Genomic DNA, 16399 nt, shown 5'->3' on the forward strand with positions numbered 1-16399 from the left:
ACTTTTCGCTTTTTAATGTATTTGATTAGGAAACTCTGACTTCATTTGTTTTTCAGGGATAACCCAGCCCATCTAGATATTGAATTCCTTTGAAAATGTCCCTAGTCTCGGATTTACTTTTTCTCTCAAACATAATCAGAGAGGCCTGTAGATAGTTTTCAAATAATGTTTAATCCGTCCCTTACAACAAATCGATTTTGAGCTCTGATTGGATAAAAACATAATGGAGTATTTGAATAAATTAAAGTTGTTTGGACAAATCAGTGGTTTATATTGTTGAGGTAGGCTTGTTTCACATCCAAAGACGCTCCCCTTCATGTCTCTGCACCACTGAAGATACAGCTGTCTAACCGATGAAAGTGACAACATTGGCCCGGGCGGGTGCACTAGTATGGGGAAAATGCATATCATGCATGTCCATAAATTCACTGAGAGAAGGGTAAAACCTGTCACAATCCAAGGACCTAGGATTTTAAAAAAAGGGTACTATTTCAGCTGGTGTCAGCAAATTTTTAAAAAAGATTAGATCTTCAGAATTTCACAAGCAGAAAAAACCTTTGTCTAGTCAAGAGATATTTCAATTATTACCCGTATAAATCCTTACAGAACAGCATATTGGATAAAATAGCTGACAGAAATTGAAGTAAATGTTTCAATAAATATGAAACCTAGACAATTATTGGAGATTTAATCTCAGTACTGTAATTTTAAGAAAGATCAAGGATAAACAGCCGCAGAAAATTTACATAACAAGAAAAGTAAGGATAATCTTCTGGCAAATGTATTGAAAATATGTGTGGTTTTCTAATGCTTTTTCCTGGAATAAGACTCTGTCTATTAAGCTAAAATGTCTACTCTGCCTAAATTGCCAGTTCTTTGCTAACTTCAGTGTAAACAGAAGATAATGCTAACACTACAGACAAAACTTCAGTCCTGTGGTTTGCTTGAGCCTAACAAGGAAGTTAATATAGACAGGTCATTTGCTGGAAAAATTAGGCCTTTTTTCCTGTCAAGGTTTTCTCTTCAGATTCCTTGCCAAGAAACATTTTGGAAAAGATTAAGACTTGGGGCATGTTGAAATTTGCCGAAAAGTTCAAAATGGCGGAATTTTTCAAAATGGCGGACTTTTTACACTGTTTTGGCCATAATGCACCGATTTAATCTTCTAAGAAAAGCATTACTTGACATCAAAGTGTCCTATTACGTCATAAACATGTTTGTTGCCATGAATGATCATCAAAAATTCAAAATGGTGCTCTTAAGGAGGTAGAACTAAAAAGAAATCAACAATTTTGGCGCTTCGCTCCATACTAACAAAGTTACTGTGGTCATATATTTTTATACGATAAACGCAGGATACACGGGATAGTAAGTCACCTCAGGAATTCATGCCCATGTTTTTAGGTCATTTCATGCTCTCCCAAATGTTGACATTAACTATTTTGACGTTTATAAACAAAGGTATAAATTACATTCCCACCTTTGAAGTTGTTGATATAAGTAGTTAAACTTAGACTAAATTGCACTATTTTGATAACCACAAATGCAACTTGAGCTTTTGAAATGTAACCGGCAATGAGATAGTATCTTTCGACTGAGTAGCTTCAGAATTTATCTGTGAAGTTTGGATGAGTTTTCCTCGTGAAAAGATGTGATTTGAAGACCAAAGGATACATTCAAGGGTACTATGTAGTTGAAAGTGGTCGACAATATTCTCTGTGATTTTCTTAGCTTTACTAAGAGGGCTTGATAATAGAAGATGCTGAGACATTTTAAAGGAATGGAAGACAACTTTGCTGTGTTGAAATTAAACTGTTAAACACTGTATGGTTATTGCAGCATTGGAATTATGTCGGCAAATCCCTACCTGCAATTCGATGGTCCTGGAATTAATCGGTGTATTTTATGCGATTTGCTTATTGATGACAAGGAAAAAAAGGCTATCCAGTCAATAGCTTTTGATACCATTCAGAAGAATGCTCGTCTTTGGTCAAAAATCGACAAGCGAGTTTGTATTGAACAACCTTACAAGGCATTTCGTGAGGCATCATTGAGGCTTCCCCAATGTTTCACTGAGACATTGTACACTCATAAAGGATGCGCAGTTTCTTTCAGAAGCAGGCTGAAGACAAAACAGTTGCAGTCGGCAAAGCTCGAGGAAAATGATGCCTTATGTGATGATCAAGAATCACGTAAAAGTTATAGCGATGACGAATCATTAGTCTCCACAAGTAGGAAGAAGAGAACCAAGCTTTTACGAGAAAAAAGAACTGAAAAATCTTGTTTGATTTGCAACGAACGTTCGAGTGACGATGCACTTCCATACAATGATGGGGGATTGGCACGCTGTTCGGAAGAAAAAGCAGCACTAAAGTTGAAAACCTTGGTTGCCAAGAAGTTGTTAGATGAGCAAGATCGCCATTATGAAGCAGCTAAGAGAATTGACATCTTACTAAATGGTGCCTCCTATGATGTTTTTGCAGCAGATGTCTATTATCATAAGAAATGTTATGCGTCATTTTCTTATTCGTATGACAAGAAGGAGACATTGGCATATAACGCGGAGCAGGAACGGAAAGTTATGGGGTACTTTGATGAGATGATTAGGCGAAGGGTGATTCAAGATAAAGAATCCTTTCTCATGACTGAGCTGTTAAAAGACTTTGCAGAGATCAGTTCTGACTTTGGTCTAAGCGAACCACCTATAAGGCAAACAAAGTATCTGAAGACACATATTGAGCAAACCTTTCCAGATGAAATTGCCTTTTCTAAAGTTGGTCAAAAGAAACAAGTCCTGCATTCCAACACAGTTGGACCTGTTACCTATGTCGAGGCTGCATTGAAGGGTCATGGTTTGAGAGAAGTTGATCTAACCAAGGCTTTTGCCAGACTTGTAAGAAGAAAACTGGCAAACAGACATCCACTTACCTGGCCACCAACAACTGAAGAGCTTTGTGAGTCTTTGGAGACTTTTTTCCCGCTAGAGTGTATTTTCAATGCAATTGCTCTGTCGTTGAATGACAAATGGCCTATCAATCAAAATGGGATTGTCAGTGTACCCAAGGACTTGAATCAAAAAATATCCAGTCTTGCTCAGGGATGGGAAGCACTGACATTACACGGCAGGTCACCTTTAAACATTGCGATGGGCTTGACCGTTAACAGATTAACCGGAAGTAAGGAGACATCAAGACTATTGCACTGTGGTGGTATTGGAATATCTTACAATGACGTCAGGTTGCTTAGCAATTCTTGGGCCGAAGCGGTAACAATGGAGCATGCTCAGATGCTTCCACCAGGATTTGTAAAAGGTAGAGCAGTTCACATTACTTTTGATAATTCTGATGGCCGACAGCAAACTTTGACTGGGTCACAGACGACGCACCACACCACGGGAACGATTTTCCAACCATCATTTCCTGGTGATAAAGGGACACGTTTATATGAACCATGCGTAGATCTATTACACCACGGAAAGAAAGATTTTGGTTCATATGTTATTCCAAAGAAACGGGCAGACCCTCCAGCAATGCCTGATTTTGAAGACAAATTCAAAGATTCACCGCTAATCGAAGAAGCATTTTATCGTGATGTAGCTTGGGTATTGTGTGGAGCTGTAAGTAAAGAGATGCTTCTAGAAATACAGCCTGAATTAGACACTGATGCTCTCCAGCCAGTTGGATCATGGACAAACTTCATGAAAGCTGTAACAGATTGCACTACAAGAAGGTGCAAACTAGAATATCTTCCTGTTATTCCTCTTCCTCCACATGATAACGTCGTCAAATGGTATATGGACATGATTCAGAAGATGCTTGATCAGCTAGAAATAGATCATATTTTTCTTCATGCAGATCAAGCAATTCATTCAAAAGTTCTTATCATTCAATGGCTAAACCAAGGGAAATACGATCAAATCATTACCTTCTTGGGCGGCTTCCACACGATAATGGTCAATTTGAAGATCCTTGGAAAGAAGTATTCTTGTCTCGGACTCAAGGAATGGTGGATAGAAGCCGATGTAATAGCTCAAGGGTCTGCTGATCAAGCAATGGAGGGAAGGCATTACCATAGAAGCATAAGGCTACACAAACAGGCTTTTGAAGCCTTGCTTCGCTATCGAATGAAGGGTGTTCTCAACAAAGGTGTATTCACTCCAGGATTCAAAAGGCAAATTGTAAATTTGAGACTTGTCCAATCAACCGCCAATTTAAAGTCAATAACTAATTCACCAGAATTCAAACAGATGATAAACAATTTAACAGATGTCTTTGGCACACAAGCTCAAATGATGATGCAATACATTCGCGATGTCTCGGCTATGCTATGCTTCGTCAGTGCTGTAAGAGAAAATACAATTGAGCGCCATTTAGCAGCAGAGCGTGTTTTGTTGCCAAAGTGTTTTGCATTTGGGCATCAAAACTATGCCCGTTATCTTACATTTCAACATGTCAAGCTGCAGGATATTAGATCAAAGCAAGAAGGAGCATGGAATGACCTTCTGGTTAATGGCTTTGGTGGTTCAGTCTCTGGCAAACCATACTCGACTATCCATGGTGACTTGATAACCGAAACAACCATTAACAGAGAGGTAAAAGTCAGAGGGGGTCCAATGCAAGGTGGATTTAGCACCAATGAGAAGGCTGTTGATACCTTTGTAAAGACCAGTCATTTCATGGCTACTGTTCGAGCCAAACTGAAAGAACGATTTGATGTTTTGACGCAGTCCGTTCACAAAGAAACAACTATTGGTGCGATAAAGAAGCACGAGGCAATGATCGAAGGTCTTGTTTTGCAGCTTGATAAGTATTTTGATCCATTCCTAGATGGTCCTGCAAGACATTTCAAAACTGGAGCCGAAATCGAGCCATCGGTCATTGAGGGACTTCTGAATTCATCTGCAGTAGGAGAAGCAATGTATGCTGAGTTTATTGACGAAAGACTCAAAGCCAAGGAAAATAGGGTTAGTATATTTGCATCAATAAAAAATCCTAGGATCAAAACTGGCATGGAGCGGGCAAAAAAGATTCCCAAAGCCATAAGCATTCTCAAGGAGGACAGGCAAGCCTTTGGATCACTCGTTGGTAAGGCTACAAGTCCAAGAGACGCACACTCTTATCCTCTTACAACTGTTCCACTAGCTTTAGCATCACCTGACAGTGATCTCAGACAAGGCTGCAAAGCTGCATTACGAAATTTTCTGATAGAAGAATCTTTAGCAGAAGTGCAAACACCTTTGTCTAAAGCAGCATGGTTAGTTGACGGCATGGCTGCAGTAAGGTCAATCAAAAGTAAACCTACTTGGGGAGAGTACGCAAAGGCATACTTCAGATTCTGCACACCTGCAGCCTCTTATCAAGCACATTCAATTGCTGTGATATTCGATAATTACACACAGGAGACAACAAAACAACTTACCCAGCGTCGCCGCGGGCACTCTGGCAAAAGAGTGTTCATTACAAGTCAAGAGCAAAGTATGCCACCACGAAAGGATTGGGACACTTTCCTCCACAACGCAGAGAATAAAACAGAGCTAATACGTTTCTTGGTAAATTACGCCAAAAACCACAAAGGCATGTTCAAAATACCACTTCAAATAACAGAAAATGAAAAGACATGGCTAATTTCTAATGATAACTTCACAGAACTTGAAGACAGCAACCACCGTGAAGCTGATACCCGCTTGATCCTAGAGGCAGATAAATTAGATGCACCTGTGATCGTACATGCTACAGACACTGATGTCTTAGTGTTAATGGTTCATGCCTTTCCAACACGGGTTTTTGAACAGAAGTGGCAAATGAAGATAGGACATGAAAGATTCATAAATATCGAGTCAATTTGTGTAAATATCGGCACAGAAGCTTGTGCTATTTTGCCAGCATACCACAGCATCACTGGTTGTGATACGACGTCTTTTCCATTTGGAATTGGAAAATTAAAGCCATGGAAAAAGATGGTAAAATTGAAATGCCTTAACCTGCTGAACAATTTTGGTTCCACTCTGGCTTCCATCGGATTTTTGTCTTGTGCAAAAGAGTTCTTTCGAACTGTCATGTACGGAGGCAACAAAGGTGAATGCCATGTTGACACAAGAATTCGAATGTACGAAAGGCAGAAAGTCAAGTCAAGTTTGGGAATAATTCCTGATGAGAACAGTACAACCCAACATTTAAAGCGAAGTTGTCTCCAGGCTTACATATGGCATCAATGCACACAGCAGATGATTAACTATCCTCCATTAACTGAAGCATGGGGATGGAAAGAAGAGGAAACGGGGATAGTCCCAATTTGGTATACGTGCAGCCAGTTTCCCCCAAATAACAACCAGTCGGACACTGAGAGTAGTGATGATGGAGCAGAAGTTGTTGGTGGAAGTCAAAACAGTGAAGCAGAAAGCACAGATAATAGTGAATATGACTTCGATGCTGACTCAGATGGAAGTGAGGATGAATTTTAGTTTTCAGCATTTAAATTTATGATTGAGTTGGACTATAATAAAACCTTCAAATTTTTCAAATTTCGGTATGATTTTTTGCCATTTCATTATGTGAAATTGGATTTTTTTATTTCATAGAGCCCTATCCTTACTTGTGGGACTCTGTCGTTACATTTGTTTATCTTTTATAAGGTTTCTGACCACAGTAACTTTGTTGGTATGGAGCGAAGCGCCAAAATTGTTGATTTCTTTTTAGTTCTACCTCCTTAAGAGCACCATTTTGAATTTTTGATGATCATTCATGGCAACAAACATGTTTATGACGTAATAGGACACTTTGATGCCAAGTAATGCTTTTCTTAGAAGATTAAATCGGTGCATTATGGCCAAAACAGTGTAAAAAGTCCGCCATTTTGAAAAATTCCGCCATTTTGAATTTTTCGGCAAATTTCAACATGCCCCAAGTCTTAATCTTTTCCAAAATGTTTCTTGGCAAGGAATCCGAAGAGAAAACCTTGACAGGAAAAAAGGCCTAATTTTTCCAGCAAATGACCTGTCTAATACAGCTGAGCCAAACCATACAGCTGAGCGCGAAAGAATTCACCTAGTGGAAATCAGGCTTAAATTGAATCCCTAACCTGCACACCAAAAAGAACATTGGTGTGAAATTTTGAGGACAAAAACAAAAAAATGTTTTGATTTTGTTTCGAAAATATTAGATGTTGATGTGTATTTAGCAAATATTCCAGTCTGATGCATGTGCAAGAAACAAGCTAGGCAACCAGATCCAGGGGCCATGGCCGCATGAGCATGACCATGCTTGGCCTGTGCATTTTGAAATGGCAGTGATACACGATCTTAAAAGCGTCATTTTTGGAAAAAATAGCCGTCATAACACGTATTATTGTCCTAATAAGAACCTTTTTACTGTGATTGAAAAATATTACAGCGAGTGCACTTTCCTGTAGCCTGATAACCAGACCCCGATTTCAAAGTAAATAGTGAAATCGGGGTCTGGTTATCAGGCTAACTTTCCTGTTGAGTTCTAGATCTAGACAGTATAGATTGAAAATTTTGTCATCATCTGTAGTAATTGATTGTTTGTGTGTTCCTTTCCACCAGATTGTCTTGCTGATTATACACCCAACAAAAAGTCACCTTGGCTACATCTAGAGGTACAGATCTTTTAGATTTTTCTTTTGTTTTGCTAGACTGGCCATCCCAGGCTCATCATGGGTTTTTTTTTGAAAAAAGCAGATTACAACCCTTACTTGGTTTTCCTCCTGCCATTTACGAACTTTTTATTTGTTCTATAAAATCGAGGCTGTCTATCAATTAAGTTCCGGGTGGGTGCAGTGGCAGTGGCAGGAAACAAGGTTTGATGGAATAGATCCACAACTGATATTTAAATCGCAATGTGAATCGCAATGCCATTTTATTTCCTTAGTTATAGAAGTTGTTTAGCTTTTGTTTAATTACTGTAGAAATAAACGTAAGAAGAGGTGCAATAAGCAGGCCCAAATGTGTTAGGCCAAATCGAATTAGATTTCCAGAAAGGAAGTTTGGTCAACACGGGTAATTGAGTTGTTTTTCTGGAAATCCTGTATGCAAAGTATGACTGTTAAGAAAACATCATTCTTTCTTGCGGTCTAACTGAAAACAGAAGAGTTTTCGACTTGTCGTTTCAGCCTAATCACTACACAGCATATCAAGTTTACAGTTTTAGTGTCTTTATTTCACGTCTCTCCTGGCCTATAAATACCCTACTAGACTTTGTAAAATACAGTATTGGTTAAGTATGTTATAAAAGAAGATCTGTAAAGTTTAATGGCATGCTTAATGATCCAGAACAAATTAAAGAGTGAATAATCCTCAGAAAAAAGATACAAGACAGTCTTTTTGCATTATGATGCAGGTTACCTAGTGACATATTCATATATTGCATTATTTAAACCAAAACCTTTGTTAGTGAGCTTTTGTCACAGTCTTGCCATTGCACACTAGCTTTCTGGGGTGGGTACTTATTCTGAAGCAAAAACGTTTTTGAAAAATGACTACCTGCCAGATCTTCAACCGTTACTAATTCCAGCCTATGTCTTGATGCTGGGCCTGACTCTACTTTATTTCTATACACAGGAGGTCTTTACTAGTTACCAAACAAAGTTATTAATGCAATTTTGAGACATGGGCATGCAAAGGTCAAGCTATTGTTATTGTTACTTAGTTATTTTTACACTGGCTTCTAAGGCTCTTGCATTCACAAATTAGTCATAAATTTTCAAATCTTATTCCATTTTGTGATCAGATAAGGGCTGCCCTTAAAAAAAATTGGAGAAAAGGGAGTTAGACTGAATTTTTTCGCAGGTCTACTGAAACTCTGTACTTGTATAACATTTCTCTTGAGAAATTAGAATTTCTCTAAACCATCAGTGATTTTCCATAAAAGAGTGACTTTTACAGATTGAAGAACAGCAGAATGTGAGTAATAGGGGTCTAAATTACAAATTGATAGTCAGTGAAAGGGATAAATTTGTGATTCTATGGACAAGCAAGTATGTAATATTGGAATTCAAGTGCACCCGCCAGGACATTGGCAGAGCTCATACATAGATAACGTGCACAAATTTGTCTAAATTTGTATGCAAAGTAAACATGCGTACAACTTTGAAGTGTTTTGTACCTGGCAGTAGCTGTCCCATTCTCTTTCAAACCAAAAGCTGTAAACAATTCTTGTTATGTGAACAGGTTTGATGCGGATGGGTGAGGCCCTTTAAGGGGGGATGGCATTATTTCATATTTCATGATGATATCTTGCAATTATTTCATGTTTCAAAATTAACAAAGCAAAGTATTTCGAAATTGTCGAATGTTTCATTCTGCCTTCAGGTGTCACGAAAAGTTGGACCGACTCACATACAGAATTGACCGAGTCTTCAAAACCAATCTTTGCAGCTACAAATATTAAAAATTTATAAAGAATAGGTGCATAAAAAATCAAACGAATTCCGTACTTGAGTACAAATATAGAATCCATTCTCTTTGAACAGTGGAATCATTTGGTACTTTTAAGGGGAATCTAAGGACACTGGATGAATTATTTATCTTTGTTTTGCTCAACTTATATATACAAAACTCGAACTCGAAAAACATACATTTACCAAAACTGATAGTCTTAAGTTTTTTGCTTGGAGGGTAATACCTGAAGGGACCAGTTTTATAGACATGCCTGTAAAAGACAATGAACTTGGAGGATTTTTGAACTTTGAATTTTAGGATATCTTTTTTGGCTCTACTAACCACCAAGAGCCCTAACAATCAACAAATTCAGTTTCTTAATGGATTTATCACACTACGTACAGTCGTACTATTATTCCTAGTCACTTACAGTCTTAGGTGCATTCAATAGAAAGAAATAATGAAATCAACACTTATGATGTTCTCAAGAAGAAATCATAATAAATGCTGCAGATTCACTACATGATTCTAAAGAATAGATATCTATAGACAGGGAATTTTGCATAATCATCTACCAACCAGCCTGACCGAAATTTTTAAGGTTTAAACAATTTAGCCTTGGGAACCTTCTGGCAGAAAACCAGAAGTCACGTCCACGTTACAAGCTTTTTTGATGGTATCGCCAGGTTTGAAAAATTCGAATGTCGAAATTTTGCTGACCGTGCATTTTTCATGCTTTCAGTAAAGCGACTTCTGGTCAATTACCAGAATGTTTCCAAGGCTTAAAATGATCAGTGGCCTTTACTTTTATGATTTAAACTTCCATCGAGTTTGAAAAAAAGCAGTTGGAGTGGACCAAATTCTCTTCACTGTTGCGTGTTCGTGGCTTTTCATAATATTGCCTTATAGTTTGATAGCGTAACTTTTAATCACTTTTAGCATTACTTATTGGCGCCATGCTGAATTCAAAGATATGGTTAGAGACAACATTTTAAGAATAACTATCAAGATAAGAATAACTTTTTGGTGAACATATTAGTTCCCGATAAAAAAATTAAAGAATGAACAATATCTTTCTAAATATTATTACCAGCAAATCAATCTTGCATCTTAAATAGCTTACAAAACAGTGTTCTAGTGGTCTTAGGATGAATTCCTAGTAAGTATATGTGGAACAAGCAATTTAGATATAGAAACATGTTTATGCTGTTATTTGATGTTCTCGTCTATTTCGTTGAGATAATATAAGCCAAAAGTATTTGCGGTAGCTCTAAATTTTTCAATGTAAGTTGGCTGTAGAATCCCAATACAGATAATTATCAATGGAAATAAGCCTCTACGGTGCCATGATGCATTTCGATATTCTTAGGTATTTCATAAATTCTATAGATAGCATAATGAATTTTACCAAGTTTTACCGCCTGCATCTATTGGCAATTTTTTTAGGAGAGACATTTTGCGATCGTTTATTCATATAACGAAGGTTCCATAATTATTTACCTGCAAGCCCCTTACGCCGATATGTTTCTCAGATAAAATGTTTTTGTGAAAAAGGCAAAGCATCTTGCTTGAAATGTGACGTCACACTTCTTGCTGAAAATGCAAAGCAAAGCATCCTGTTTGAAGAACCATGCAACACGCTTTTTAAAAAAGCCATGCAGGTCACTCCTCGGACTCCTGCGAAGTTTTCATGGCGAAACAGAAATGTTGAAAAAAATTGTTTGTCACCTATTTTAAGGTGTCTGTTATGGGAGTTGCTCGCTTAGACTAGAATATCGATGCACAGTTTTTTTAAAAACCAGCTCATTCTGAGGAGTGTCTGTATGTTGTGAAAAATTAGCTTTTTTGAAGCCATTTTCAATATTAGTAATTGTAGTGAATTAGGCATAAACCATTTTATACTAGCCTCGAATTAGTGTTCGGAGATTAGATCACAGAATAGGAAATAGGCAGAAGGGTAACTCTCGTCGGTTCCTTTGTTGTTTTTGAAGCCTGAGTCAGCAATAGAATTCCTTAATTCCCCTTTAGTTAATTATGATACATAATTGAATTTGTTCACTATCATGGGTCATTTCGTCTCAAATAAAGTTGACTTTCATTCTTTTTTAAAATTTCCCCGACAGATACATTCTAAGCCTCGTAGAAGTTAACGCATGCGCTAGTTTTTTTCAGCCTTGACCTGATAGGCAGGAGTTCCCCTTCTGCCTAATTCCTATTCTGTGATTAGATCAGGGTCGGTGTGAAAACATGGCGTCTTGTCTCGTGTGCCCTTTCGATCTAGCGTTAGGTCTCAGCGGATAACAGTAATAGTAAAAAATTATTAGCAAATAGTCAACCATAAAAAGTAAGTAATAATTATTAAAATTAGCCAACTGTTTAAACAGCAAACAAGATTTATTAAAATTAGTTAACCGAAAATAGAATTGAGAAATTAATTAAAATCCACCGTAACAAAATGAAATATTATTAAGTACTGTTAGTTAACCGTAAAAAATTGTTAGAAATTGGACAGCTGTGAAAAAATTAAACAAGGTTAATTGATTTCAGTGGCAATTTTAAATTTGAGAGCTTGATCCAAAACCTTTTTTGTTCTTCAAAGCTAGGAAATATCCCTTACTGTTAAACTATAACATCACATAAGTATTCGATATTCTTTTTCAATTTGATTTTATAAATTTTTTTTACTTGTACAAATACCAAAGGACTGTAATCAGTGGTGTAGTGCTATCAAAATAGCAATGGGGGCTCATGCACAAAAAGGTGCGAAAAACAATAGCAAAGGTAGAATTTTCCCCATGTGGTATAGGCCCAGCATCTGTCATAAGTTGAAAATACTTCTCATTAAGCTATTTGGCGTTTTGAAGATTTCGATCGCAAATTGCAGAATATTCATCAAAAGTAATTTGGTTGATCTGTCAAATCGCAAAAGATCTCCAAACGAGGCTTTGTACCTATTGTAACTTTCTTGCACTTTTTCGTATGCAGTTAATTGGCAGTTCCCATAAGGAGTTCTCTCTTGTCTACACAACAGAAATTGTGCTTTTATTGCTAATGCACTAGTTTTTCAGGTTGCAATCAATAGCAATTCATAATTGGATAACTTTCTACACCGGTCCATCATTGTAAATCAGCATCAAATAATCTTTAAGCCAATCATTTACTAACTCTATGTATACCTCTGGTTTAGCGATAATACTATTTATAGAATTCTCTTCTGTCCAAATTTTGTATTTATCTGCAGAGTTCCATAGTCACATAGCTTTTATTCTTTTAAATCGACAAGATGTATCATTCATGAATATAAAAAAGGTAATGATTAACAGAGAAATTGTCGTGTTGATTACAGAACATCAAAATGATACTCTTGGTAATAGAGCCGCAAAAATTGACGCCAGTAAATTTTCAACTTTTTGCTGCCTTAAATTTTGGGTTCTCAAAATGATCGATAGAATCGCTTCAGCGGGTTCACAGGTCATTCTCAAGTAGCTTTTGCAGTCTCTTTTATCCCTGTGGCTCTAATAGAATTTTTTAAGAGTTCCTCTAGCCCCAAGTAAAGAGAGCTCTAATAATGAGGCATCTTCTACTTATAATACTTTTACAGGTAAGTAGAGCTATAGTTATAGCTACCGAAGATTCCAGGTTTTTGCAATACGTTTTGCAAAGTCGTATTTGCAAGTGTCAAAAGGGCTTTCGTTTTGATAAAGTCTTACGGAAGAAGATTCGGATCATCAAATTTAGCAAACTCTGATCGTGTAAGATGGCATATTTCATATGGCATAGGGGCGTTAATAGCATAGGCCACAGATGCATTTAATCATGTAACTGTCTCACTTTATCTTGAAGCTTGTTTTGCAGATGTAGCATGTCAACAATTAACTCTAGTTAGCTACCAGTATAGGCTGCCTTCCCAGTGCCTGATTCTCTCAAGTATGCTGCACTGTCAATGTGGCTAGAAAGCTTTCAAAAGCAACAAATCTCGAGGGTCCTTTTAAATTCAGACAATCAAGCTGTATTAGAGCATCGGGGGTTTTAAATAGAGCTCAAATTTTTGGAGATCCACGTTGGGAACCCGTCAGTTTTCTTTATTTCAAGAGAACAACGATCTGTAGGATTTAAAAGCAAATCAATAGATTTTAGACGCAAAAGAAGTGCTAGCTGCAGTTAATTAATGACGCCGGAAAAAGGTAAAGAAATATAACTAAGATCAGTTCGTCTGCTACTGTGTGAAAATGAAAAGTAAAAGCTGAGGGTCTGGTGAAGCGTCACAATAGAGTTCATTCATTTCTAAGTTGCATTAATCTAAAGATGCTTCACGGTTTTGTTTATTCCAATTTATTATGATAAATTTGGTTAAGGTTACAGAAATGCTAAATATTGCATAGGGTACTAAGGGTTTTAAAGGCTGTTGGGTTATTTCTGCTATTAGGGGCAAATCTTCACTATTTTCATTAGGGGGGTTTGAAGCTTCGATGCCCGACAAAAGGGCGTGTCATGCTTGATGGAAGGGCGTGTCATGCCTGCACATCATTTTTAGGGCAAATCGCCTCAAGGGTTGAAATCATCGGGGACCCCGAGTAAGGGTCACTAAGTGTGTTAGGCCTTCAGACTCAGGCTGTTTTTCAAAGCAAACAAAATATGCCTCTTGTTTTTCTGGTGTTGGCTATAAACATTTGTTTCCGAAAAGCAAACGTTTGTAAGGCCTGTTTTTTCTATGAAAGAAAAATAGTCTTCACTTTCTTAATCTCTTAGCTATAAAGAGAGCAATTTAAAATAAATATTGAAATAGAGTCTCATTTTGATCACATTGGAACAACAAAACACAGCTTGGAAATTTTGGAATTTAGAAACAGACTACAATGTCTCAACAAAAATAGTAATCTTATGAAAGAGCACCAGTTTTATTTTCTGAGTTTGATTTGGTTGCTCCGTAAGGAAATTAAACATTTTTAGACACCCAAACACAAAGTATCTCTGAATTCACCATAACAAAATCCCTCAAGCTTATGCAAAGAAAACCCTTTTTATTGGAAATATTTTACAGGTATACCTATCATCAAAGCTCAATTTTCGGGTTTTCGTAATTATGGATACTGCTCAGAAACAGCAAAAATTCGAATTCTTTTGCAATTCTAATCTTAACAATAATTCCTTTAAAAATGTTCCATTATTTCCCGCTTGAACTATCAGCTCAAAACTTTCTGTTACTTGTTACAGCCATTTAAACTCTCTTTAGTTAACATAACGGTCTTTCTGGCGAAAGGTGCAATACTTTCGGACCGTAAAAGTAAAACCTTAAGAGAATCTCGGGGCATAACTCCTAATAAATGTATGATGAGGGTTTCATACATTTGGAAAAGAAAATGATGCTTGATTGTTCTCATCAACGTATTCCGAGATGGCATATCCTTCATGCTTTGATTTATGATGCTTCTAAGATGGTCAGTGTTCCACAGGCTCCGAAGCATGATGTAAAGTGGGGGGGGGGGGGGCGATCAAGGGAAAATTTAGGAATCCTAACAAAAGATTTTGAAAAAAGTATATTGTTTTGCAAAAAAGTGAGGGGCCATGCCCTGTGTTCATTTCCTTCTTGAATCAAACACACCTTTATACTTTCGCTGTCGATCAATACTTCAGACTCTATGCTCAAGACGAAAGACAGAAATGTAATTATGTTGCTGTAGCTTGCCTCGTTTCTGTTTTGTTTTCCCAGCTGGGCGGAGATTGAGGCAAGATGGGGGTAAAAAGACCATTAATTCAAAAACCAAGCTACGGCAAAAGATAGCAATGAATATGCGACGTAAACAAAATTTCCAGAATTGAACGACTGATATACTGGGAGCCAAAAATTGGGGGTGCAGCACCCCGCCCCTATAACCCCACAGCAGTTTGCTCCTGTTTGCTATGCAGAGGGGTAACCATAATAAAGAATGACGTGGTTGGAAATTTTTGCAGCTATAAGAGCGCCTACGCCATGTATACAAAAAGTTTTTTAACAACCAACCTAAGGATGCAAATGCTATACTAGCTGCATTCAAAATTGTGCAAAGAAATAGAGAGAGAGACAGGAACATTGTATTTTTTTGCTTTAAAAGTGAACCAGGACCACAAAAGTTCGAGCAACCTCCGCTTCTGTGCTTCTCCGCTTCTGTGCTTCTCCACTTCTCCGCATCTGCGATTGGTTTTCCTTATACGTGCTTGGAATTGTGGTTCTGCTACCAAGGGGGCCCAGGCTCAAACCCTTTTGTAAAATGACTACCTTGTTATCAAAATTGGAATGATAATTTTCAAAATATTACCCTTGAGCATTTATTTCGAAAATCGAGGGACCTGCTCTTGCATATTATCAATTTCATTTACCATTAGTAACGGATCATTCCTTTTGGTGTCTTGTTGGTTCGAATGCATGAAAGTTGGGCACTCTATGCTCATTGTTTTGTTGAAGTGGCAAAACAGACGACACTATTCATAAATTGGTATATTTACGGGAATTTGTAATGGCTTTTAAATTACACAGTGTGACTCATATTTCAACTCATATTGGTCGCTATACATTCCATATGCATCGATATTATCTTCAGGTTTTCAATATTGTCTGCACCAAAAAAAGACATAAACATTAGTTCATTGCATAGGCGTACGGGACAGGGGGGCTGGGGGGCTGAAGCCCCCCTTAGATTCGGGCAGCTGATTTTTTCGGGCAGAATTCGGGCAGGAGCCTTCTCTAAAAGCAAAAAGTACAAGAAAAACTACATTTTCAACATTGGATACAATAGCTGAGATGTAAAAATCAAGTGGTCGTAATGGTGAGCGCTTTCAGAAGTATTGGAATATGGTAAAAATATATTGGGTGAAAATAACACATAAAGGCGAAAAGAACAGCAACAGCCAAATTTGTGCTTGAGAAGATTGTCAAAGAAGTAAAAGAAAGCGGCTATTATGCTCTCATAATTGATTAAACATCTTACTTTCGTCAGCACGAATAAATGTTAGTTTGTGTCATTTTGC

General features: G+C 37.4%; 1 protein-coding gene across 1 annotated transcript; it reads left to right on the plus strand.

Annotated features, from left to right (window-relative positions):
• The first annotated feature begins 1849 nt into the window (after positions 1–1849).
• Positions 1850–6590, plus strand: LOC148959548 (uncharacterized). Its single transcript, XM_089110126.1, has one exon. It carries the CDS (start codon positions 1850–1852, stop codon positions 6458–6460), a length of 4611 nt encoding a protein of 1536 aa, XP_088966252.1. The 3' UTR covers positions 6461–6590.
• Positions 6591–16399: the final 9809 nt, after the last annotated feature.

This window comes from Rhopilema esculentum, chromosome 9 (assembly GCF_057945365.1).
Source record: "Rhopilema esculentum isolate cy_ngs chromosome 9, ASM5794536v1, whole genome shotgun sequence".
Classification (NCBI taxonomy): Eukaryota; Metazoa; Cnidaria; class Scyphozoa; order Rhizostomeae; family Rhizostomatidae; genus Rhopilema; species Rhopilema esculentum.

Coding starts and splice junctions, on each gene's coding strand:
- LOC148959548 (XM_089110126.1), top strand. CDS start 1,850: ATGTCGGCAAATCCCTACCTGCAATTCGATGGTCCTGGAATTAATCGG.